This window comes from Halichoerus grypus, chromosome 3 (genome assembly GCF_964656455.1).
Source record: "Halichoerus grypus chromosome 3, mHalGry1.hap1.1, whole genome shotgun sequence".
NCBI lineage: Eukaryota > Metazoa > Chordata > Mammalia > Carnivora > Phocidae > Halichoerus > Halichoerus grypus.
The window spans coordinates 172,076,091-172,100,585 of record NC_135714.1 but is presented as its reverse complement, the minus strand read 5'-3'; the positions used below and the strand labels follow the sequence as shown (position 1 = coordinate 172,100,585).

Below are 24,495 nucleotides of genomic sequence, written 5' to 3'. Positions count from 1 at the left end.
CTATATAGTGGAATATTAGTCACTGAAAAGAATGAAATTGAAGATGGCAGAGGAGTAGGAGAACTAAATTTCATCTGGTCCCAGTAATTCAGCTAGATAGGGATCAAACCATTCTGAACACCTACAAACTCAACAGGAGATCAAAGAAAAGAATAGCAGCAACTCTGAACAGAAAAGCGACCACTTTCTGGAAGACTCATATTCTATCCCTTCATAGTAGTTAACCTTATTTTTGGTATATATATATAAGTTGTTCTCCCTTTAAAATTTTGGGATACAGTTTCTTCTAACAGACCAAAATATATCCTAAATCTCTAGTGCATGGCTTTGTTCTAGACTCCTGCCTGATCACATTCTCTAACACCCCCCTTTTTTTTAAAACCTCTTCTTTATTTTTTCAACCAACTTCTTATCTTATCAATTCCTTTTATAAAATCTTTTATAATTTTCATCGTCACAGTCATATTCCATCCCTTCGTCATATTTACCCTTATTTTTGTACATATATAAGATTTTTTTTCTTTAAAATTTTTGGAGTCACTTTCTTCTAAATGACTAAAGTATGTCCAAAATCTACTGTGTGGCACTGATCTATGCACCAGCCTGATCATATTTGATCATGCTCTGTTTTTTTGTTTGTTTGTTTCTTTTTATCTATTTCTTTTTCTTTTTTCTTTCTTTCCCTTTCTTTTCCCCCAGTTTCAGGTCTCTTCTGATTTGTTCAGTGTATATTTTTCTGGGGTCATTGTTACTGGTTAGCATTTTGTTCTCTCATTCATCTATTCTCCTCTGGACAAAATGACAAGATGGAAAAAATCACCTCAAAAAAAAAGAACAAGAGGCAGTACTGTCAGGGACTTAATCAATACGGACATTAGTAAGACGTCGGAACTAGAGTTTAGAATGACAATTTTAAAGATATTAGCAGGGCTTGAAAAAAGCATGGAAGATACTAGAGAAACATTTTCTGGAGAAATAAAAGAAATAAAATCTAATGAAGTCGATACAGAAAGGTTATTAATGAAGTGTAATCAAAAATGGACGCTCGGGCGCCTGGGTGGCTCAGTTGGTTAAGCGACTGCCTTCGGCTCAGGTCATGATCCTGGAGTCCCTGGATCGAGTCCCGCATCGGGCTCCCTGCTCGGCAGGGAGCCTGCTTCTCCCTATGACCCTCACCCCTCTCATGTGCTCTCTCTCTCTCTCTCATTCTCTCTGTCTCAAATAAATAAATAAAATCTTTAAAAAAAAAAAAAATGGACGCTCTAACTGCTAAGATAAATGAGGCAGAAGAGAGAATTAGTGATATAGAAGACCAAATGGTGGAAAATAAAGAAGCTGAGAAAAAGAGAGATAAACAACCACTAGATCACGAGGGCAGAATTTGAGAGATAAGTGATACCATAAGATGAAACAATATTAGAATAATTGGGAACCCAGAAGAAGAAGAGAGAGAGGGGCAGAAGGTATATTGGAAAAAATTAGAAGAGAGAATTTCCTTAATTTGGGGAAGGAAACAGGCATCAAAATCCAGGAGACACAGAGAACACCCCTCAAAATCAATAAAAATAGGTCAACACCCCGACATCTTATAGTAAAACTTATGAGTCTCAGAGACAAGAGAAAATCCTGAAAGCAGCTTGGGATAAGAGACCTGTGACCAAAAATGGTAGAAACATTAGATTGGCAACAGACCTATCCACAGAGATCTGGCAGGCCAGAAAGGACTGGCAGGATATGTTCAGAGCACTAAATGAGAAAAATATGCAGCCAAGAAAACTATATCCAGCTAAGCTGTCATTGAAAATAGAAGGAGAGATAAAAAGCTTCAATGACAAACAAAAACTAAAGGAATTTGCAAACATGAAACCAGGTCTACAAGAAATATTGAAAGGGGTCCTCTAAGCAAAGAGAGAGTCTAAAAGTAACATAGACTAGAAAGGAACAGACACAATATACAGTAACAGTCACCTTACAGGCAATAAAATGGCACTAAATTCATATCTTTCAATAGTTACCCTGAATGTAAATGGGCTAAATGCCCCAATCAAAAGACACAGGCTATCAGATTGGATAAAAAAACAAGACCCATCGATATGCTGTCTGCAAGAGACTCATTTTAGACGCAAAGACACCCCCGGCTTGAAAGTGAGGGGGTGGAAAACCATTTACCATGCTAATGGACACCAAAAGAAAGCTGGGGTGGCAATCCTTATATCACACAAATTAGATTTTAAACCAAAAACTATAATAAGAGATGAAGAAGGACACTATATCTTACTTAAGGGGTCTATCCAACAAGAAGATCTAACAATTGTAAATATCTATGTGCCTAACATGGGAGCAGCCAATTATATAAGCCAATTAATAACAAAAGCAAAGAAACACATCGACAATACAATAATAGTGGGGGACTTTACACCCCCCTCACTGAAGTGGACAGATCATCTAAACAAAAGATCAACAAGGAAATAAAGACTTTAAATGACACACTGGACCAAATGGACTTCACGGATATATTCGGAACATTCCATCCCAAAGCAACAGAATACATTCTTCTCTAGTGTCCATGGAACATTCTCTAGAATAGATCACATCCTAGGTCACAAATCAGGTCTCAACTGGTACCAAAAGATTGGGATGATTCCCTGCCTATTTTCAGATCACAATGCTTTGAAACTAGAACTCAATCACAAGAGGAAAGTCAGAAACAACTCAAATACATGGAGGTTAAAGAGCATCCTACTAAAGAATGAATGGGTGAAACAGGAAATTAAAGAATTAAAAAAATTCATGGAAACAAATGAACATGAAAACACAACTGTTCAAAATCTTTGGGATGCATCAAAGGCAGTCCTAAGAAGAAAGTATATAGCCATGCAAGCCTTTCTCAAGAAACAAGAAAGGTCTCAAATACACAACCTAACCCTACACCTAAAGGAGCTGGAGAAAGAACAACAAATAAAGCCTAAACCCAGCAGGAGAAGAGAAATAATAAAGATCAGAGCAGAAATCAATGAAATAGAAACCTAAAGAACAGTAGAACTGATCAACGAAACTAGGAGCTGGTTCTTTGAAAGAATTAACAAGACTGATAAACCCCTGGCCAGACTTATCAAAAAGAAAAGAGAAATGACCCAAATCAACAAAATCATGAATGAAAGAGGAGAGAACACAACCAACACCAAAGAAATACAAACAATTATAAGAACATATTATGAGCAAAGCTATGCCAGCAAATTAGATAACCTGGAAGAAATGCATGCATTCCTAGAGATGTATCAACTACCAAAACTGAACCAGGAAGAAATAGAAAACCTGAACAGGCCTATAACCACTAAGGCAATTGAAGCAGTAATCAAAAATCTCCCAACAAACAAAAGCCCAGGGCCAGATGGCTTCCCAGGGGAATTCTACCAAACATTTCAAGAAGAATTAATACCTATTCTTCTGAAACAGTTCCAAAAAATAGAAATGGAAGAAAAACTTCCAAACTTGTTTTATGAGGCCACCATTACCTTGATCCCCAAACCAGACAAAGACCCCATCAAAAAGAATTACAGACCAATATCCCTGATGAATATGGATGCAAAAATTCTCACCAAAATACTAGCCAGTAGGATCCAAGAGTACATTAAAAGGATTATTCACCACGACCAAGTGGGATTTATCCCTGGGCTGCAAGGTTGGTTCAACATCCGCAAATCAATCAACGTGATTAAATACATGAATAAAAGAAAGAACAAGAACCATATGGTCCTCTCAATAGATGCAGAAAAAGCATTTGACAAAGTACAGCATCGTTTCTTGATCAAAACTCTTCAGAGTATAGGGATAGAGGGTACATACCTCAATATCATAAAAGCCATCTGTGAAAAACCCACAGCGAATATCATTCTCAATGGGGAAAAACTGAGAGCTTTCTCCCTAAGGTCAGGAGCACCATAGGGATGTCCACTATCACCACTGCTATTCAACATGGTATTAGAAGTCCTAGACACAGCAGTCAGACAAGAAAAAGAAATAAAAGGCATCCGAATCAGCAAAGAAGAAGTCAAACTCTCACTCTTTGCAGATGATATGATACTTTATGTGGAAACCCAAAAGACTCCACCCCAAAACTGCTGGAACTCATACAGGAATTCACTAAAGTGGCAGAATAGAAAATCAATGCACAGAAATCAGTGGCATTCCTATACACCAACAACAAGAGTGAAGAAAGAGAAATTAAGGAGTTGATCCCATTTACAATTGCAACCCAAACCATAAGATACCTAGGAATAAATCTAACCAAAGAGGCAAAGGATCTGTACTCAGAAAACTACAAAATACTCATGAAAGAAATTGAAGGAAGACACAAAGACATGGAAAAATGTTCCATGCTCATGGATTGGAAGAACAAATATTGTGAACATGTCAATGCTACCTAGAGCAATCTACACATTCAATGCAATCCCTACCAAAATACCATCCACTTTTTTTCAAAGAAATGGAACAAATAATCCTAAAATTTGCATGGAACCAGAAAAGACCCCAAATAGCCAGAGGAATGTTGAAAAAGAAAAGCAAAGCTGGTGGCATCGCAATTCCGGACCTCAAGCTCTATTACAAAGCTGTCATCATCAAGACAGTATGGTACTGGCACAAAAACAGACACATAGATCAATGGAACAGAATAGAGAGCCCAGAAATGGATCCTCAACTCTATGGTCAACTAATCTTCGACAAAGCAGGAAAGAATGTCCAATGGAAAAAAGACAGTCTCTTCAACAAATGGTGTGGGAAAATTGGACAGCCACATGCCGAAGAATGAAACTGGACCATTTCCTTACACCACACACAAAAATAGACTCAAAATGGTTGAAAGACTTCAATGTGAGACAGGAGTCCATCAACTTCCTAAAAGAGATCACAGGCAGCAACCTCTTTGACCTCAGTCACAGCAACTTCTTCCTAGAAACATCGCCAAAGGCAAGAGAAGCAAGGGCAAAAATGAACTATTGGGACTTCATCAAGATAAGAAGCTTTTGCACAGCAAAAGAGCAGTCAACAAAACCAAAAGACAACTGACAGAATGGGAGAAGATATTTTGCAAACGACATATGAGATAAAGGGCTAGTATCCAAAATCTTTAAAGAACTTATGAAACTCAAGACCCAAAGAACAAATGATCCAATCAGGAAATGGGCAGAAGACATGAACAGATATTTGTCCAAAGAAGACATCCAAATGGCCAACAGACACATGAAAAAGTGCTCAATATTGCTCTGCATCAGGGAAATCCAAATCAAAACCTCAATGAGATACCACCTCACACCAATCAGAATGGCTAAAATTAACAAGTCAGGAAATGACAGATGTTGGCGGGGATGCAGGGAAAGGGGAACCTTCCTACACTGTTGGTGGGAATGCAAGCTGGTGTAGCCACTCTTAAAACAGTATGGAGGTTCCTCAAAGAGTTGAAAATAGAGGTCCCATATGACCCAGCAATTGCACTACTGGGTATTTACCCCAACGATACAAATGTAGGGACTCAAAGGGGTATGTGCACCCTGATGTTTATAGCAGCGATGTCCACAATAGCCAAACTATGGAAAGAACCAAGATGTCCATCAACAGACGAATGGATAAAGGAGGGGTGGTATATATATACAATGGCATATTATGCAGCCATCAAAAGGAATGAAATCCTGCCATTTGCAATGATGTGGATGGAACTGGATGGTATTATGGTGAGCAAAATAAGTCAGTCAGAGAAAGACATGTATCATATGATCTCACTGATATGAGGAATTCTTAATCTCAGGAAACAAACTGAGGGTTCCTGGAGTCATGGGGGTGGGAGGCATGGGGCGGCTGGGTGATAGACATTGGCAGGGTATGTGCTATGGTGAGCACTGTGGATTGTATAAGACTGTTGAATCACAGACTTGTACCTCTGAAACAAATAATACATTCTATGTTAAAAAAAAAAAAGAGAGAGAAGAAGAAGAAGATAGGAGGAAGGGAAAAATGAAGGGGGGGAAATTGGAGGGGGAGATGAACCATGAGAGACTATGGACTCTGAGTAACAAACTGAGGGTTCTAGAGGGGAGGGGCGTGGGGAGAATGGGTCAGCCTGGTGATGAGTATTAAAGAGGGTACGTACTGAATGGCGCACTGGGTGTTACACGCAAACAATGAATCATGGAACACTACATCAAAATCTAATGATGTAATGTATGGTGATTAATAAAATAAAATAAAATAAAAAGAATGAAATCTTGCTATTTACAACAATGTGGAAGGAGCTAGAATGTATTATGCTAAGTGAAATAAGTCAACCAGAAAAAGACAAATACCATATGATTTCACTTATATGTGGAATTTAAGAAACAAAACAGATGCACATATGGGAAGGCCTGAAAAAAAGGAGAGAGGGAAACAAACCATAAGAGACTCTTAAGATAGAAAACAGAGTGTTGATGGAGGGAGGTGGGTGAGGGATGGGCTAGATGGGTGATGGGTGTTAAAGAGGGCACTTGTAATGAGCACTGGGTGTTGTATTTAAGTGATTATTAGATTTTTTTTAAGATTTATTTATTCATTTGAGAAAGAGAGGGTGTGGGGGAGAGGGACAGAGGGAGAAAGAGGCTTAAGCAGACTTTGAGCTGAGCACAGAGCCTAGACACAGGGCTTGATCTCACAACCTTGAGATCACGAACTCAGCAGAAACCAAGAGTCAGGCACTTAACTGATTGTGCCACCCAGGTGCCCCAAATTACTGAATTCTGCTCCCGAAACCAATATTGTATGTATGTTAACTAACTAAAATTTAAATAAAATTTTTTTTTTAAAAAGCCTACTTAACAATGAAAGAATGAACTATTAGCAGCACCTAGCTGGCTCAGTTGGTAGAGCACATGACTTGACCTCAGGGTTCTCAGTTCAAGCCCCAGGTTGGGCCTGGAGCTTACTTAAAAAAAAAAAAAAAAAAAAAAAAAAAAAAAAAAAAAAAAAGCACCTATTAAAACATGGCAACAGGAATGTATCTCAAATTTGTATGCACTGTATATCTGTATATGACATTCTGGAAAAGACAAATCTATATAGACAAGAACTGGTAAATTTGTTGCCAGGAATTGGCAGTCAGGAATGAATACAGAGGGGTGGCCAGAGGGACATTTTGAGGTGATAGATCTATTGTGTATCATGACTGTGGCAGTGGGAACAAGAGTATGTGCATTTTTTCAATACTCATTGAATTATATACCACAGAGTGAATGTCACTGTATATCATTTTTTAAATGCAAATATGTTTAATAAAAAATATTTAAAAAGAGACAACAGCTAAGAGGTTTTTCAAAATTTCCCAAAACACAGTAAGCTATATATTCAAGAATCACAGCCAACCCAAGCAGGATAAATTCAAAGAGAAACATGTCTTGATAAATTGTAGTGAAACTGTGGAAAATCATATAAACATATAAAATATAAACATATAAAATAAAAAACATATAAAAGAAGTCTGAAACTCAGACAAAGAATAAAGGAAGCATTATATTATTGGGATGAATAGAATAATAAGAATGACACTGTATTCTCATCAGAAAATGTAAGGTTGGATACAATTGGATTACATCTTTGAACTGCTGAAAGAAAAAATTCTCAATGTAGAATTCTAATTCCAGTGAAAATACTCTTCACAAATTAAGATATTTTTATAAAAAACAGTTTAAAAACAAAAGCTGAGACAATTGCTCATCATAAGGTAAAACAGAAAGAAGTACAAAAGGAAGTTTTTCAGAGGGAAAGAAAATGCCTGCATGGAATTTGAATGTGCTGGAAGAATTGAAAAGCCCTTGAAAATGCCACAAATGGATGAGTAAATGTAAATATTTATATTAAAAAAAACTTTAAAATTCCATTGTCTATTTAAGGCAAATATAATAATGTAATGTCAGATTTACAACATATATAAATAAAATATAAAGTAAAAATGCAAATGATGTAAAAACATTATTGAAATTATACTGTTAAGATATATACATTGTGAAGTTTAGAAAAAAACAACTATGCTATATTTGTTTATGAATGTTCACCAAATAAAATTTTAAAATGGTTTGTACCATCTACTATCTATACACAATGGATATGGAAGATCTGATTACGTTTCCCTTTTGAAAAGGGAAACTTAAAAGATGCAACTTGGTTGCAAACTAGCACATCATGAGAGTTAACATTCTGGGAATATGCAGAGTATATAATAAAACTATCACCTATTGTATAATTTAACTATACCTATCTAGAAAATTCTGATATATATATATATATATACATATATATATATATAAATGTTTTTGGTAACCATGGTTAAAACTAAAGAGAGGTCTATTAAAATGTTCACTTCTTGAGTGAAATTAAAAGCATATACAAAATTTTGACTGGCAGTATGCTATAGAGCTGTACTGTTTAATATAGTTGCCACCAAGCCACAAGTGGCTACTTAAATTTAAATAAAGTAAAATAAAATGGAAATCTTAGTTTCCTAGTTGCACTATCCGTATGTCAGGTGCTCTATAGCCACATATTCAGTGGAGATGTAGACCATTTCTGTAAGGGCAGAAAGCTCCTTGAAGCACACTCATCTAGATACTAACTTTCCTTACTCCAAAACCCATCATTGATACTTCCTCCTGGTGATGTTCGTGATGGTCTACAAAGTGGAGGAGAATATCCAACATCACAGTGACAATTAAGCATATCATTGCAAACCTGAAATCAAAACCAAATAAAAAATAACATTTTATGTTCAACATAAAAATTAAATGCGTTACTCTGATTGTTAGTTAATGTAAATTATTGAAGTGTTGTAATTTATATATTATAGATGGTTTTTACTTAATGTGGAAAATATTTTTTAAAATAAAATGTAATACAATAAATTCCCATGCAATTTATTGCAATTATGCCTTTCAAATGTCATAGAGATTTTCTTTTGTCTCACATATTTTTTAAATAACAGTATATAACCTTCTTGACACAACTGAAATGCTTTATTCAAGAAAGGCATAAAATTGTGAACCAAAAAATTATACGAATCACCAGGAAAATGTAAATCAAAACCTCAATGAGGTATCACCTCACACCAGTCAGAATGGCTAGTATCAAAACAAGAAAAACAAGTATTGGTGATGATGTGGGGAAAAGGGAACCACTGTGCACTTCTGGTGGGAATGTAAATTGGTACAGTCACTGTCAAAAATATTATGGAGTTTCCTTCAAAAAATAAAAATAGAAATATATACAATCCAGTAATTCTAAAACTACTCTTTACCCAGTGAAAACAAAAACACTAATTAGAAAAGGTATATTGCACTCCAACGTTTCTTGCAGCTCTATTTACACTAGCAAAGATATGGAAGCAACCTAGGTGGCTATCAGTAGATGAATGGATAAAGATGTGGTATATATATAAAATGGAATGTTACTTAGCCATAAAGAGAGAGAGAGAGAGAGAGAGAGAGAGAGATCTTGCCATTTTTGACAACATGGATGGACCTAGAAGATATAGTGTTAAGTGAAGCAAGTCAGATTGAGAAAGACAAATACCATATGATTTCACTCATATATGGAATCTAAAAAATAACATGAATACGCAAACAAAAAAGCAGAATTAGACCTATAAATACAGAGAACAAACTGGTGGTTACCAGAAAGCAAAGTAGTGGTGGGAAGGGGCAAAATGGGTGAAGGGGAGTGGGAGATGCAGCCTTCAGTTATGGAATGAGTAAGTCATGGGGATGATAAGTACAGCATAGGGAATACAGCCAATGATATTATAATAGCAGATGGTAGCTACATTTGTGGTGAGCATGGCATAATGTACAGGGTTGTTGAATCACTATTTTACACCTGAAACTAATGTAACATTGTTATTTCAATAAAAAATATTTCAATAAAAAATATATTTCAATAAAAAATATAAAATAGTAGGAGTTAAAGTTTATTTTGAATAGGGTTAAGTTAAAAAATAGCTGTTATAAAAACAAACTTTTACAAAAAAATGAGGAAAAAAAACAAAAGGAGAAATTTGCTTAATGAGATATAGATACCAAAATGTATTTTCCTAGAAATAGGAAGGCTGGAAAATATCTCCAAATGTGATCTGGTGGATGAATTGAAAGAAGGAGCAGAAGCAGACTAGAGAATCTAGAAGTAGGTTCATGCAAAAATTAAATAAGAAATTAAATTAAATTTAAATAAGAAAGGAAATAAATAGAAAAGAAAGGTTAATAGAGTATGTAAGTGATTGGGGAGAAAATTTTGATACAAGACATGCAGGTAGGTCACTTTATTCTTGGATGATTATATAAAATGTGAAGCATTGATATGGCAAGAGACACCAGCCACAAAGTTAAAGCCTACATGTATGTTCAGAAAAACAGAGTTTACATAATTTCTATTCCCTAGTAGATAATTTCACAATGGATGGACAAATAAAAATGCAAATGGCAAATATGACCATACATATATTGTGCTTAAAAACTGTATTATTAAGTAAATATAAATTAGCAATGGATTTAGCATGTTAAAAGTGATTTAAGGGGTGCCTGGGTGGCTCAGTCGTTAAGCGTCTGCCTTCGGCTCAGGTCGTGATCCCAGGACCCTGGGATCGAGCCCCACATCGGGCTCCCTGCTCCGCGGGGAAGCCTGCTTCTCCCTCTCCTACTCCTCCTGCTTGTGTTCCCTCTCTCGCTATGTCTCTCTCTGTCAAATAAATAAATAAAATCTTTAAAAAAAAAAAAAAAGTGATTTAAAAAAACTGAGATGCTAGTCTGGCCAGAATTTGAGGAAATGCATATTTTTATACCTGATAGGTGGGAGCAAAAACTGGTATAATATTCCTTAAACACAATATAATATATATAAACATTTAAATGGTACATAAATGTAGTCACTCATACATTTCATTAACAATTTAAGAAGTCAGACAAATGTCCAAAGGTGATTGTACCATAATGTCCATTGTCCCACTACTTAACAATAGTTAAGTAAAAGTTAACATTATCCAAATGTCCATCAGTGAATGATTTTTAAAAATATAGTATGGAGGAGACATACAGGGAAATAAATTGAAACCACTAAAGGATGAATGAGATCTGAATAAACAAGAAAGTCTGCTCTCACAAAAATATTAGATTATAATATGTGTAATATAAATATATTAAGTGTGTTTTCAAATATTTATCCGTACACATACACTTAACCACAAGCAATATTTACATGTATGTTAAATGTGTATGAGTAATCCTTAATAAATTCAATTGAGAAATGAATTTATTTCATATTGCATTTTTGTACAAAGTTCAAAGCTCATGAGGCTTATAACAATGTGACTGAACACATAAATCATATATATATGTATAAATAATGGAATCTACTTTCCTTATTTTAACTGCAAATTTTCAAAGAAATTTCTGTATCAAATAATTCTAAACCTCATTATCTTGGACAATGTTACTGACATGAATGAAAATAGCTATACTTAGAAATGAAATAACCATTACATACCCCATGTCCACTGCAATTTATGTTTGAGTCACAATTTGTTCTCTGTGCGTATGAATTCCTAGAAGAACAACGTCCCTGGTCACAATACTAAAATGTTAAAACAACAAACAACAAAAACTGTAAATGTAAAGCCAAGAGTTGAGCATTTGTACTTGGTACAAAAATTAAATGCACAATATATTTTATATTTATATTTCATATAAAATATATATAATATGAATCTGGATTTCATGGCATCTACTCATTCTAAAAGAAGAACTTGGGAGTCGGGGGTCCAAATGGCATGTTATTACTTTACCAAATATAAAATTTTGAAATGAGATACTATTTCTTTCCTATGAGGGAGCTGTGATTTTATTGATATATTGATACTAATTGGTATAAGAACAAAAATAGCCAAGTTGTACTGACCATTTATAATGAGCTTGGATCTATCTTTGCACTTTCTATGTATCTTTATAATACATACTCATAGATACTCAAAGGAAATATTTTTTCCTCATTTTATATTTGATGATAATAAATCTACTCTTTTAAATTCATACACAAGTTATCGAGAGCCAATATTCAGTGCAAGAACTCCTTTTGTCACAGAACCACATATTGATCAATGCTAAATAAGAGTGTTCTTGTCATTTTTTAATATTTTTATATTTTTCCAGCTTTAATGGCAATATCTCTTACCTTTCATATTTACACTAAAGCAAGTTATTTAATCTCCCCATACCTCCTTTTATCCATCTTTGAATTTGGAATAGCAATTATACCCAAATTTTAAAAAAGTGTAGGTTATGAGGATGAAATCATTTGTTAGACGTAAAGGAACAAAAGCAGTGCCTGGCACGTAGTAAATCCTCACTACATACAAGATATCATTTAATTATTATTTATTTGACTTGATTTCTATGTAAGCTCTATGTTAAATTTAATTTAATTTGAATATCTTCAGGGGAGTCTGTAAAAATTATCTGTTGGCTTTTCTCAAGTTATCTGATAGAATATTCACTATATGATGAATAGTCCTAAAAATCATTATTTTCTATCACCATTAACTAATCATCATAAAGGAAAGAATATCAGCTTGTTCATTAACTACAAGTGCTCTGATGAAGCCAGGAAGAATAACAAAATGCTGGGCAAATCAGCATTACCTGTCCACAAAACCATCTTCATTCTAGTTCTCCTTAAACATTGTCATTGAGGCAATAATAAACTAGTCATATTTCACTGGGTTGTCTTTAGGGGAAAAATAATTCAGGAAAAGTTAAGACCCATGTTTCTGATACAGTTTCTTTCAAGTAAACAGATCAATTTGTAGCTGGCTCTTTTGTAATGACAGCAAAAGTAAGAAACACCATAAAAGTACTTAGCCCTGGGCAATGTTGGGATGATGTTTTGAATATAAACTAATCTACAAGACTTCCTTCTTTGAACAACAGACACAAATAGTGTCCCAGAAGCAGCACATCATGGTTCAAAAAAAAAAAAAAAAAAGAAAAAAGAAACAATATAAGTAAATACATATTTCCTAAAGAGAAATGCCTGGATCATGTAAGCATATTTTTTTATAGTCCCAAGTATGAGTAAGAAAAAGGCAGTTAATTTTATTTATTTATTCATTGACTAGCTTATCTAATTTTGGACAGTTAAATGTCCCTTTTTTCAAGTTTGAAATGACTGTGCTGAGATGTGTTTATCTTCCCTACCTTACCTAAGTGAGCTAGAAACCAATCTGATAAACTATTCTCCTGTTCTAAGTCTTAAAAATAAAAAAAAATCATAAAAGCTTTCTATCACATCCAATACTAAGCAAACTTGCCTTGTTGGAATAATGCTTATCTCTATACAGTATACTTTTGGCTCAGTATATTACAGTATTAAGTACATGTGTTTTATTTAAAATTTTGTTATGATTAATGAGACATATTTTTCTTCATGTTAATAAATAAGATAAAAAGTCTCCCCTCTCTCTCTCTTTCTCTTCTTATCAAGATAATTTTTACAAAGGACCCACAGCTAATGAGAATAAAGTAAAGACATCTTTCCTTTCCAACCACTCTGAAATCAACTGAACAATGTAAAATAACAATGAAAATAAAGTATATCTGATGAATTTTTTAATAACCACAGAATAATTCCAATTCAAATTCACAGACATGACACTCACAATTGCTCCCCTTTTCCTAATTAATGTGAGTAAAGGAAAATCAGAACAAGGCAATTAGAAGATGAGCAATTTAAGAACTTCCTGGGATTTCAAAATAAAATGAAGGTCACTGACGGATAAAATGAAGTGAGGAAGCAACCACATCAAATACAATGGTAAAGGAGAGAGACTGGTGCATCAGCCTCACAATGCTCTGGAGGATCTTCAGCCTCAGAGTAATAAGGAAAAGCAGAGGAAGAAGAGCCAAAAGGGCAGGTTGGGCAGGGGGGCTAAAATGTGGAATTATCCATGGAAGTGTCCACAAAACTACAGAAGTAGTTAGCTCTCATATTCACTACTCACCTCTCCTTTCTCTCAATTACAAAATGCAGTCAACACAACACTTTTATCCCAATGGAGAAAATTTCTAAAGGTATTTTGTTTCCTAAAACAATTGAATTAAGGATGACTATAGAATTTGGGCTTTTCAAATGGTCTGTCCTCCAGAAGAGTCGCTATCCAATTAAACTACTGGAAGTACCATGGCCTAAAAGCCAGTTCCCTAATGAAGACTGTCATGTGACAAATCCCTGTTAAATGGAGAAGGCTGCAAATTAGTTGGGGGTTTTTTGTTTGTTTTTCATTTTAGGTAGTTAACATACAGTGTGATATTGATTTCTGGAGTAGAGCACTGGGTGTTATATATAACTGATGAATCACTAAATTCTGCTCCAGTTTGTTTGTTTGTTTGTTTTTAATTAAAAATGTTGTGGGAGTAAAAAGTCAGGCCAGCTGAAAGCTCCTATAGAACCAAGTAGGAAAAGTTGGCTTGCCTTCCTTCCTTCCTTCTTTCTTTCCTTCTTTCCTTCTTTCCTTCTTTCCTTCCTTCCTTCCTTCCTTCCTTCCTTCCTTCCTTCCTTCCTTCCTTCCTTCCTTCCTTCCTTCCTATTTTCCTTCCCTTCCCCTCCCTTCAGTTTCCTTCCTCCCTCACTCCTTTCTTTGTTTTCCCTCCATGAGGACATTGGCCAGTTGGGCATAGGTTAATGATCACACTTTCTGAGGCAGAGATTCACTGCTGGAGATATGAGTGATCTGTAAAGGTTTTAGTGGTCATACGCAGTAGTGGGACAAACAAGCATGGCAATCTTCTGTGGCATATGTATGTTTTATTTTAATTGTTATCATTATAACTGTATTTTTCTTGTACATGTTATTTTACTCTCACTACTAAGATTCTTTTTCTTTGTCTTTAATTTTCAGAAATTTCATTATGCTGTATTCTGCTGTGGATTTCACTGGGTTCATCCTATATGATGTTCTTTGCTTTTTGCATCTGTGTATTTATGCCTTTTGCCAAATTTGGAAACATTCCAAGCACTATTCCCTGAAATACTTTTCCATCCTTAAATTCTTTCTTCTATTCTAGGATCTTAGAATAGCCTTTATCATGACAAAAAGCAATAACAAATGTTTGTGAAGATGTAGAGAAAAGGGAACCCTTGTGCACTATTGGTAGAAATGTAAATCAGAAAATAGTATGACAGAATAGGTAGAATAGTATGGAGGTTCTTACAAAAATTAAAAATAGAAACATCACATGATACAGCAATTCTACTTCTGGGTATTTATCCAAAATAAATGAAAACATGTAACTGAAAAATATATATGCACCTTCATATTCATTGCAGCATTATTTACAGTAGCCAATATATGTAAGCAACCCAAGTGTCCACTGATGAATGAATGGGTAAAGTGAATTCAGCAAATATACACAATGGAATATTACTTATCCATAAAAAAGAATTAAATCTTGCCATTTGTGACATGAATGGACCTTGACAACACTAGTTAATTGAAATAAGTCAAGCAGAGAAAGACAAATACTGTGTGATCTTAGTTGTATGTCTAATTTAAACAACAACAAAATCCAAGCTCATAGATGCAGAGAACAGATTGGTAAGTGCCAATGGTGGGGGACTGGGGGAGTGGATAAAATGGGTGAATGGGGTCAAAAACTGCAAAGTTTCAGTTATAAAATAAATAAGTAATGGGGGGCGCCTGGGTGGCTCAGTCGTTAAGCGTCTGCCTTCGGCTCAGGTCATGATCCCAGGGTCCTGGGATTGAGCCCCGCATTGGGCTCCCTGCTCAGTGGAAGGCCTGCTTCTCCCTCTCCCACTCCCCCTGCTTGTGTTCTCTCTCTCGCTGTGTCTCTCTCTGTCAGATAAATAAATAAAATCTTTAAAAAAAATAAATAAATAAAATAAATAAGTAATGGGAATTACAGTATAATATGGTGACTACAGTTAATGACACTATTGCGTATTTGAAACTTGCTAAGACAGTAAAACTTGAATGTTCTCAAAATAATAAAAAAATTTTGTAACTATGTATAGTAATGGATGTTAACTAGATTTCTTGCAGTCATTATTTCACAATATATGCAAATATTGAATCACTATGTTGTACACCTAAAACTAAGGTAATGCTATATTTCAATTATATGTCAATTAAAAGTAGTAACAAATAATTTTTTAAAAATCAATAAAAATGTGTAACAATATATTTGACTCCATACACATTTCTAAATCACTTTCCAGAAAGTATGTGTTAATTTATATTTGTTTTAGGATGATAATAAGTTATGCTTCTCATCATCATTATTATTTTCAACTCCTATTTGATTAGACAAAAACAGTAACTGGATATGCATGTAGTCTGTATTTATTTCACCAACCTAGAAGCACACTAAATCTCATTGTTCAAAAGTTTTATAGTGTTCAATCTCTAGCCACACTACTTCCCTTCCTGAAGCTTATGATGAGGCTGACAGTTACAACTCTTTAATCACTTGGTCTTACTAGGGATCAGCTCCATTATAAAGTTATCTAGAGGCCTTATCATGTCACTTCATTAACATAAATGTAGTTTGATTGGAAGAGGTTCTTTATGAATAACAACAACAACAACAAAACATTCCTCTTACTCAGGAAAGTTCAAGGGGTTTAGGAGCTCTGTGCCAGAAATCAGGGATAAAAATCGAATTGTTTTTGTGTGTTATACCACATATATACCATTTGAGTGCTTTTTTCTTTTTTTTTTTTTAAGATTTTATTTATTTATTTGAGAGAGAGAGCACAAGATTGAGAGAGAGAGAGAGAGAGAGAGAGAGAGAGCATGAGCGGGGGAGGGGTAGAGGGTGAGGGAGCAGGAGAAGCAGGTTTCCTACTGAGCAGGGAGCCTGACATGGGGCTTGATCCCAGGACTCTGGGATCATGACCTGAGCTGAAGGCATTCACTTAACCAACTGAGCCACCCAGGTGCCCTGAGTGCTTTTTTTCCTAATTAATGAATGATAAAATTAGCTGATAAATTTATGTATTTAATCTCTCACATTTATAGTAAACATTTTTTCAGTTTGTCTGAAATAATCCTTAAAGGGGTAACATATCACTTTATAAGGTAGTCAGCACTATGTCTTCTTTTGTGATTATTTCATTATTTTTATGCAAGAATACTTTTTCCCATTTTGAAATAAATTTACTATTCATTTCCATTTTCCCCTATTTTTCATTTCTTAAAATATTGTGTCTCAATGTAAATTATCTAAATTTAAACAGGAGATACTTGAGTAGTGTTTTACATTGGTCAACTAATTTTTCAATGGTCATAGTTTAAAGATCCTTTATTTTGTTTCTTAAGCTATTTAAGGAAAAGAAAAAGAAATAAAGCTTAAACTCCATTTTATTATTGTGTCTTGTGGGAGGGCCAAATTTTTAACAAGTATTTATTATGCTTTTGGAAGAAAAATTAGAGGAGTTGACTAATGAGCAAATAGCTGTTTTACTTTCATTACAACCAAATTAATTCTTCCTTGTCAGTTATTGCAGGACTAAATACTTGGCTATTTTTGTTTTCTTTGTTATTCTTATTATTCAGATTGTTTTCACCTACTTTTTTGCTATATCACTTGATTCTTTTTTGTTGTTTCTATAAATTTCTGCAGACCAGATCTTAGCCTAATGAAGAGGCTAATATTCTCAAGTATGAGAAAACAATGGTTTAAATATCTATAGCAAAATTCATAATAAACAAAATGATAGTGAAGCAAGTGTTCCTTTGACCAACAGAAATTCTGAACTTTAAATCTTAAGATCTTGATGTAGTAACCAAAATTTGTAATATTAATTATAAAAACAAATGTTAAGGTCTTCTCTGTTTCCCATATGTGTGCATGTGCACATACACACACACAGACACCCACACACCACATATATAATCAAGTCAAAATGTTATTTACCATATTTGGACCACACATAGTGCCATTTGATGTATAGGTATAATCTTCTGTTACATGTGCTGTTGGTATTCTTAAATATGCAGAGACACACAGATGGCCTTCCATGTAAGTATACTGAATATCAAATTTTTTAAATGGTATTATTTCTAAACGGGTCCAGTGACAAACTATCTTCCCACAAAGGATATCCCTGGCAATAAGGCAGAAAAAAATTATCTAAATGTCACTTAAGGACAAAAATATAAGGGAAATAACAGTTCAAAATATGAGGATAATTGAATACATTATAGATCATAGCACCAAAGCTATTCAAAACAAAACAATCTTAGGAAATGCAACATAAATATTTATCTGTATATAATGCATTCATTTCTCATTTGTATTAAACAACTCTTTGTAGTACAAACACACAAACACAACTGGAAAAGGTATAATTTTCTAAATACACACCTAAAATTACAAAAATCTCTTCTGCAGTTTCCAAAATCATCGTCATGCATATTCACTTCTTGTGTACACAAAAAAGTAGAACCTTTTGCAACTGAAAATATAAATAAAGTTCCAATTACTCATCTTTAAAAATATTAAAAACTTAAAGTATGGTAAATTAATATAGAGACATCTAGACGACAGCAATGCCCAGTCAGTGTCAGCTACAATAAAATTTTTGGTGTCATCTACTGGCTATACAAGAAGAAGAAACACTAAAAACTATCCACTTGAGAATAGTAAAATTGCTATCATAGTGCAGAAATTATTAAGAAATCAAACAATCATTTACTCTCTTACCTGCAATTCTAATATTCTACTCCTTTTCCACCAATTACCTGAACTTTGACTAATACCTTATTCTTTTTGTCTTATAATTATTAGATCTACCTCTTGATGTAGTTCAAAGTTGTTTTGATTTGCAATTTTATTTTCAAATTTGGATTTACACAAGCAATACCTTTTATCATGACCACAGGGTAGATTACTAACTTTAGGAAAATGTAGTTTAAAAATGAACCCTGAGGAGCTCACACAGGAAAGAAAAATCCCCATAATATTTGGCTTTAAAAGCAAGAGGAACCAAATTTTATGAATTCTTACAACCAGTGGGACTTAAAGCCTGGAATTTTAAAAATCAGCAGCTAGGCTCTGGTTGAACCCAGAGGGCATTAGGAAGCTGAGTCCCCACTCTTAGACAGCAGGACAAACAGCCAGCAGAGATATAGCATGGAAGCAGCAGTTTGAAAAATACCAGGGGCAGACAAGAGGGAGAGGGATTTATTCATCCCAGAGCATCATTCGGAGAAGCAAGGATCATGGAGAAATGTCTCCAGGAACAAAGAAGCTGTCAGGTGCCATTTTCCTCCCCAAACCCCCAGTATAAACACAGGGCCACTTGCAGGAAACAGCATGGTGCAAAGAAAGTTGATACCTAGCTTGTTTACACCAAGCCCCACCCTCTGTGCTTCAGTGGACTGGCCCTCCCCAGTCATGCTTGCCTCAATCCCAGTGCCATGGCCCCCACCCACCCCCAGAAGACCAGTGCAAAACCCACCAACACCCAGTCAACAGACCAACGAGTTTTATGGGACCTCAGTTCCTGCAGTGATGGTGGCAGCAGGTCTCATTTCACAAGAAGACCAGGACACACTTTGTTAAAATGTGCTGCACCCAGCCATGGACAAAACACTGTGCACAACAGGCAAAGAGAGCCTCTGCAGACAACTTTATTGAAGGAAAAAGAGACAAGGTTCAAGCAACACACATAGGAGACACTCACTGAAGCCTCAGGTCCTGGGGAACAGGGAACACTGTACTGCAGGGTACTAAAGGAGCATTTCTTCATAATGCCATTACTTTCAATAGCAAGAGAAATAGCTGACTTTCCTAACAAGGAGAAAAAATGAGGAGACAGAGGAATGTACCCCAAATGAAAGAACAAGACCAAACCACAGTAAGAGACCTCACCAAAACAGATATAAGTAATATGCCTGAGAGAGAATTTAAAGTAGTAATCATAAAGACACTCACTGGACTTGAGAAAAGAGTGGAGGACATCAGTGAGACTCTTTAAGAAAAAGATAAAAAAGAACCAGAGATGGAGAACACAATAAATGAAATTAAAAATAGAAAAAATAGAAAAAATAACAGGCTAGATGAAGCAGAGGAAAGAATTAATAACCTGGAAGGCAGAGTACTGGAAAGTAATCAAGCTGAGCAAATGAGAGTAAAAATAATTATGCAAATTGAACATAATCTTAGGGAACTTAGTGACTGCATCAAGCATAAAATATTTGCATTATGGGGATCCTAGAAGAAGAGAGAGAAAAGGGAGCAGAAATTTTTTGAAGAAATAGTAACTGAAAATAATTGATAGTAATACAATAACAATAGGGGAATTTAACACCCCACTTACGTCAATGGACAGATCATCCAAACAGAAATACAACAAGGAAATAGTGGCTTTGAACGACACACTGGATTTAACAGATATATTCAGAACGTTCTGTCCTAAAAGAGCAGAATACACATTCTTTTCAAGGGCACATGGGACATTTTCCAGACTAGATCACCTAGTAGCCCACAAAACAAGCCTCAACAAATTCAAGAAGATCGAAGTCATACTATGAATCTCTTTTGACTGCAGTGCTATGAAACTAGAAATCAACCACAAGAAAAAAAATCTGGAGAAAGCATAAATACATGGAAGTTAAATAACATACTACTAAACAATAAATGGGTCAACCAAGAAATCAAAAATGACATCAAAAAGAACATGGAAACAAATAAAAATGAAAACACAGTAGACCAAAACCTCTGGGATGCAGAAAAAAAAAGCAGTTCTAAGAGGGAAGTTTATAGCAATGCAGGCCTACCTCAAGAAGCAAGAAAAATCTCAAATAAACAGCCTAACCTTGTACCTAAAGGAGCTACAAAAAGAACAACAAACAAAACCCAAAATCAGCATAAGGAAGGAAATAATAAAGATTAGAGCAGAAATAAGTTATATAGAAACTAAAGGAACAGTAAAACAGATCAATAAAATCAAGAGCTCGTTCTTTGAAAATATCAACAAAATTGATAAACCTCTAGCCAGACTAAAAAAAAAAAAAAAAAAAAGAAAGAGAGAGAGAGAGGACCCCCAAAAAAATCAGAAATGAAAGAGGAGAAATAACAAACAACACTACAGATACACAAAGAATTATAAGAGAATATTATGAAAAATTATATGCCAACAAATTAGACAACCTAGAAAGAATGAATAAATTCTTAAAAATGTATAACCTACCAAAACTGAGGCAGGAAGAAACAAAAAAAATTGAAAAGATCTATTACTAGCAAAATGAAATTGAATCAGTAATCAAAAAAAAGTTCCCAACAAACAAGAGTCCAGGACCAGGTGACTTCACAGGAGAATGCTACAAAACATGTAAAGAAGAGTTAATACCTATTCTTCTCAAACTATTCCAAAAAATAGAAAGAAGGAAAATTTCCTAATCCATTCTATGAGACCATAATCACCTGATATCAAAGCCAGATAAGGACACCAAAAAAAAAAAAAAAAGGGAAAGAAAAGAAAAGAGAATTACAAGACAATATATCTGATGAACGTAGAGGCAAAAATCCTCAACAAAATACTAGCAGTCCAAATTCAACAATATATTAAAAAGTCATTCACCAAAAACACATGGAATTTATTCCTAGGATGCAAGGGTCGTTCAATATTCACAAATCAATATCACATCAATAAGAGAAAGGGTAAGAACCATATGATCATTTCAATAGATGCAGAAAAAGCACTTGACAAAGTATAACATCCATTCATAATAAAAACCCTCAAAAATGTAGATTTAAAATACAAAGAAATCCTATCCACAGCAATCAGACAACAAAAAGAAATAAATGGTATCCAAATTGGTAGAGAAGAGGTCCAAGATGGTGGAGGTGTAGGAGACCTTAGTTTCCTCTGGTCCCAGGAATTCAGCTAGATAGCTATCAAATCATTCTGAACACCTGTAAACTCAACTGGAGATCAAAAAAAGAATAGCTGCAACTCTGCAAATAGAGAAGCCACCACTTTCTGCAAGGTAGGATGTGTGGAGAAGTGAATCCAAGGCAATATATGGGAAGATAAACCGTGGGGGAAGGGAGCCTCCATCAGCCAGCTACCAGAAAGTGATATAGCCATGGAACACAAAATCAGAACTTTTAGAAGTCTTCTCCAGTGGGGAACATCCCTGCCTGAAAGGCATTAAGGTGGCAAAGCAGGACAGAATCCTAGGTGGGACAGCATGGTCTCAGGATCCCTGGGGTCAAGAAAGAACAGTCGTGCCTGAGTGTGGCAGAGTTCCCAGGCATCTGAGCAGAAAAGCCAGCTGCAATCAACGAGTCCAGGAGTGGACACTCAGCTCAGGGTTGCCATAACCCCCCAAACCACAGTACAATCAGGCTGCTGCTCTCTGAGCAGGGGCCCAGCAAGTGGCAGAACCAAGGCAAACACCTCCCCCCCCTCACCCACCCCCCCGGGAGCGGCACAGGTGTCTGCTGCAGGAGACTGTAGGGTTTGGAGACTTGAAGTAGGATCATGTGTCTGAGTGAGCATGGAGGATAGACAAAGACCAAGGAGACAGGAGTGATTGATTGCTTTTCCCTGAGGGGGTACTGAGTACTGGGGGGGAGTAAGCTTTCAGCTCTGGGACTGGAGATTGGGAGGCTGCCATTTTCATTCTCATCCTCTATAGTGGCACTGAAAGGCTTCAGGGAACAAAAGCCACCTAGAGCAACCCGGAGTCACTTATTTAGCCTAGCCCCCTGGGAAGGGTGGTGCAGTTCCACCAGGGGCAAAGACATGTGAGAATCAGAGCAACAGGCCCCTTCCCCCAGAAGATCAGCAAGAACATCTAGCTAAGACCAAGTTTACTGATCACAAATAACTATAAAACTCCAGTGCTAAAGAAAAATTGTGTCTAGAATTCATGGCTTTTTCCCCATGATTCTTTAATCTTTCAATTTTAATTTTTTTCTCTTTCCTTTTTCAACCAATTTCTTATTTTATCAACTCTTTTTTAAGGCTATTTTTAATTTTCACTTTTACAATTACACAATTACATTCTATCCTTTCATTGTATTTAATTTTATTTGTGTGCATATATAAGTTTTTCTTTCTTTATCATTTTGGGATGTAGTTTCTTCTAAAAAACAGACCAAAATACACTCAGGATATAGTGTATTGTTTTGTTCTGTTCACCTGTCTGTTTTCCTTCTCTCTCTCTCTTTTTTTTTTGTCTTTTAATTTTCATTTTTACAGTTACATTCTATCCTTTCATTGTATATAATTTTATCTTTGTACTGATATAAGTTTTTCTTTATTTACAATTTTGGGATCTAGTGTTCTAACAAACAGACCAAAATAACACAGGATCCAGTGTATTGTTCTGTTCTGTTCACCTGTCTGATTATATTCTTTTAATTTTAATTTTATTTTTCAGTTTCAGGTCTCTTCTGATTTGTTTAGTGTACATTTCTCTGGAGTCGTTGTTGCCATTTTAGTATTTTGTTCTCCCATTCATCTATTCTCCTCTGGGCAGAATGACAAGAAGGAAAAATTCACATCAAAAAAGAGAACAAGAGGCAGTACTGACTGACAGGGACCTAATCAGTGTGGGTATAATTAAGATTTTGGAATGAGAGTTCAGAATAACAATTATAGTAAAGATGTTAGCTGGGCTTGAAAAAAGCATAGAAGACACTAGAGAATCCCTTTCTGGAGAAATAAAAGAACTAAATCTAATCAAGTTGAAATAAAAAAGGCTAAAATGAGATGCAATAAAAAATGGAGGCTCTAACTGCTAGGATAAATGAGGCAGAAGAGAGAATTAATAATAAAGAAGACAAAATGGTGGAGAATAAAGAAGCTGAGAAAAAGAGATAAACAACTACTGGATCACAAGTGAAGAATTTGAGATATAAGTCATAACATAAAGTGAATATTAGAATTGGGATCCCAGAAGAAGAGGAAAGTGAAGGTATATTGGAGCAAATTATAGTGCAGAACTTCCCTAATTTGAGGAAGGAAACAGGCATTCAAGTCCAGGGCTCACAGAGAACCTCCCTCAAAATCAATAAAAATAGGTCAACATCTTCATATTTAACAGTGAAACTTGCAAATTTCAGAGACAGAGAAAATCCTAAAAGCAGCTTGAAACAAGAGGTCTGTAACCTACAAGGGTAGAAACATTAGACTGGCAGAAGACCTGTCCACAGAGACCTGGCAGGCCAGAAAGGACTGCATGATATATTCAGGGTGCTAAATGAGAAAAATATGCAGCCAAGAATACTTTATCCAACATGGCTGTCATTTAGAGAAGAAGCAGAGGTTAAAAGCTTCTAGGACAAATAGAAACTAAAAGAATTTGTGATCACTAAACCAGCCCTACAAGAAATATTAAAGGGAATACTTTAAGCAGAGACAGAGCCCGAAAGTAACAAACAAAGATCAGAAAGGAACAGA

At 35.2% G+C, this 24,495-nt stretch overlaps 1 protein-coding gene across 1 annotated transcript in view; it reads right to left on the bottom strand.

Moving 5' to 3' along the window:
* Positions 1–8,631: 8,631 nt before the first annotated feature.
* LOC118538357 (A disintegrin and metallopeptidase domain 3-like) overlaps positions 8,632–24,495 on the bottom strand; it is a 72,011-nt gene continuing 56,147 nt past the window's right edge. The window contains exons 12-15 of the mRNA XM_078068255.1: positions 18,444–18,534; positions 17,994–18,183; positions 11,551–11,637; positions 8,632–8,751 (exon numbers count right to left, since the gene is read on the bottom strand). Of these exons, the coding sequence (XP_077924381.1) occupies positions 8,632–8,751; positions 11,551–11,637; positions 17,994–18,183; positions 18,444–18,534 (488 nt within the window). The remainder of the gene's footprint in view (positions 8,752–11,550; positions 11,638–17,993; positions 18,184–18,443; positions 18,535–24,495) is intronic.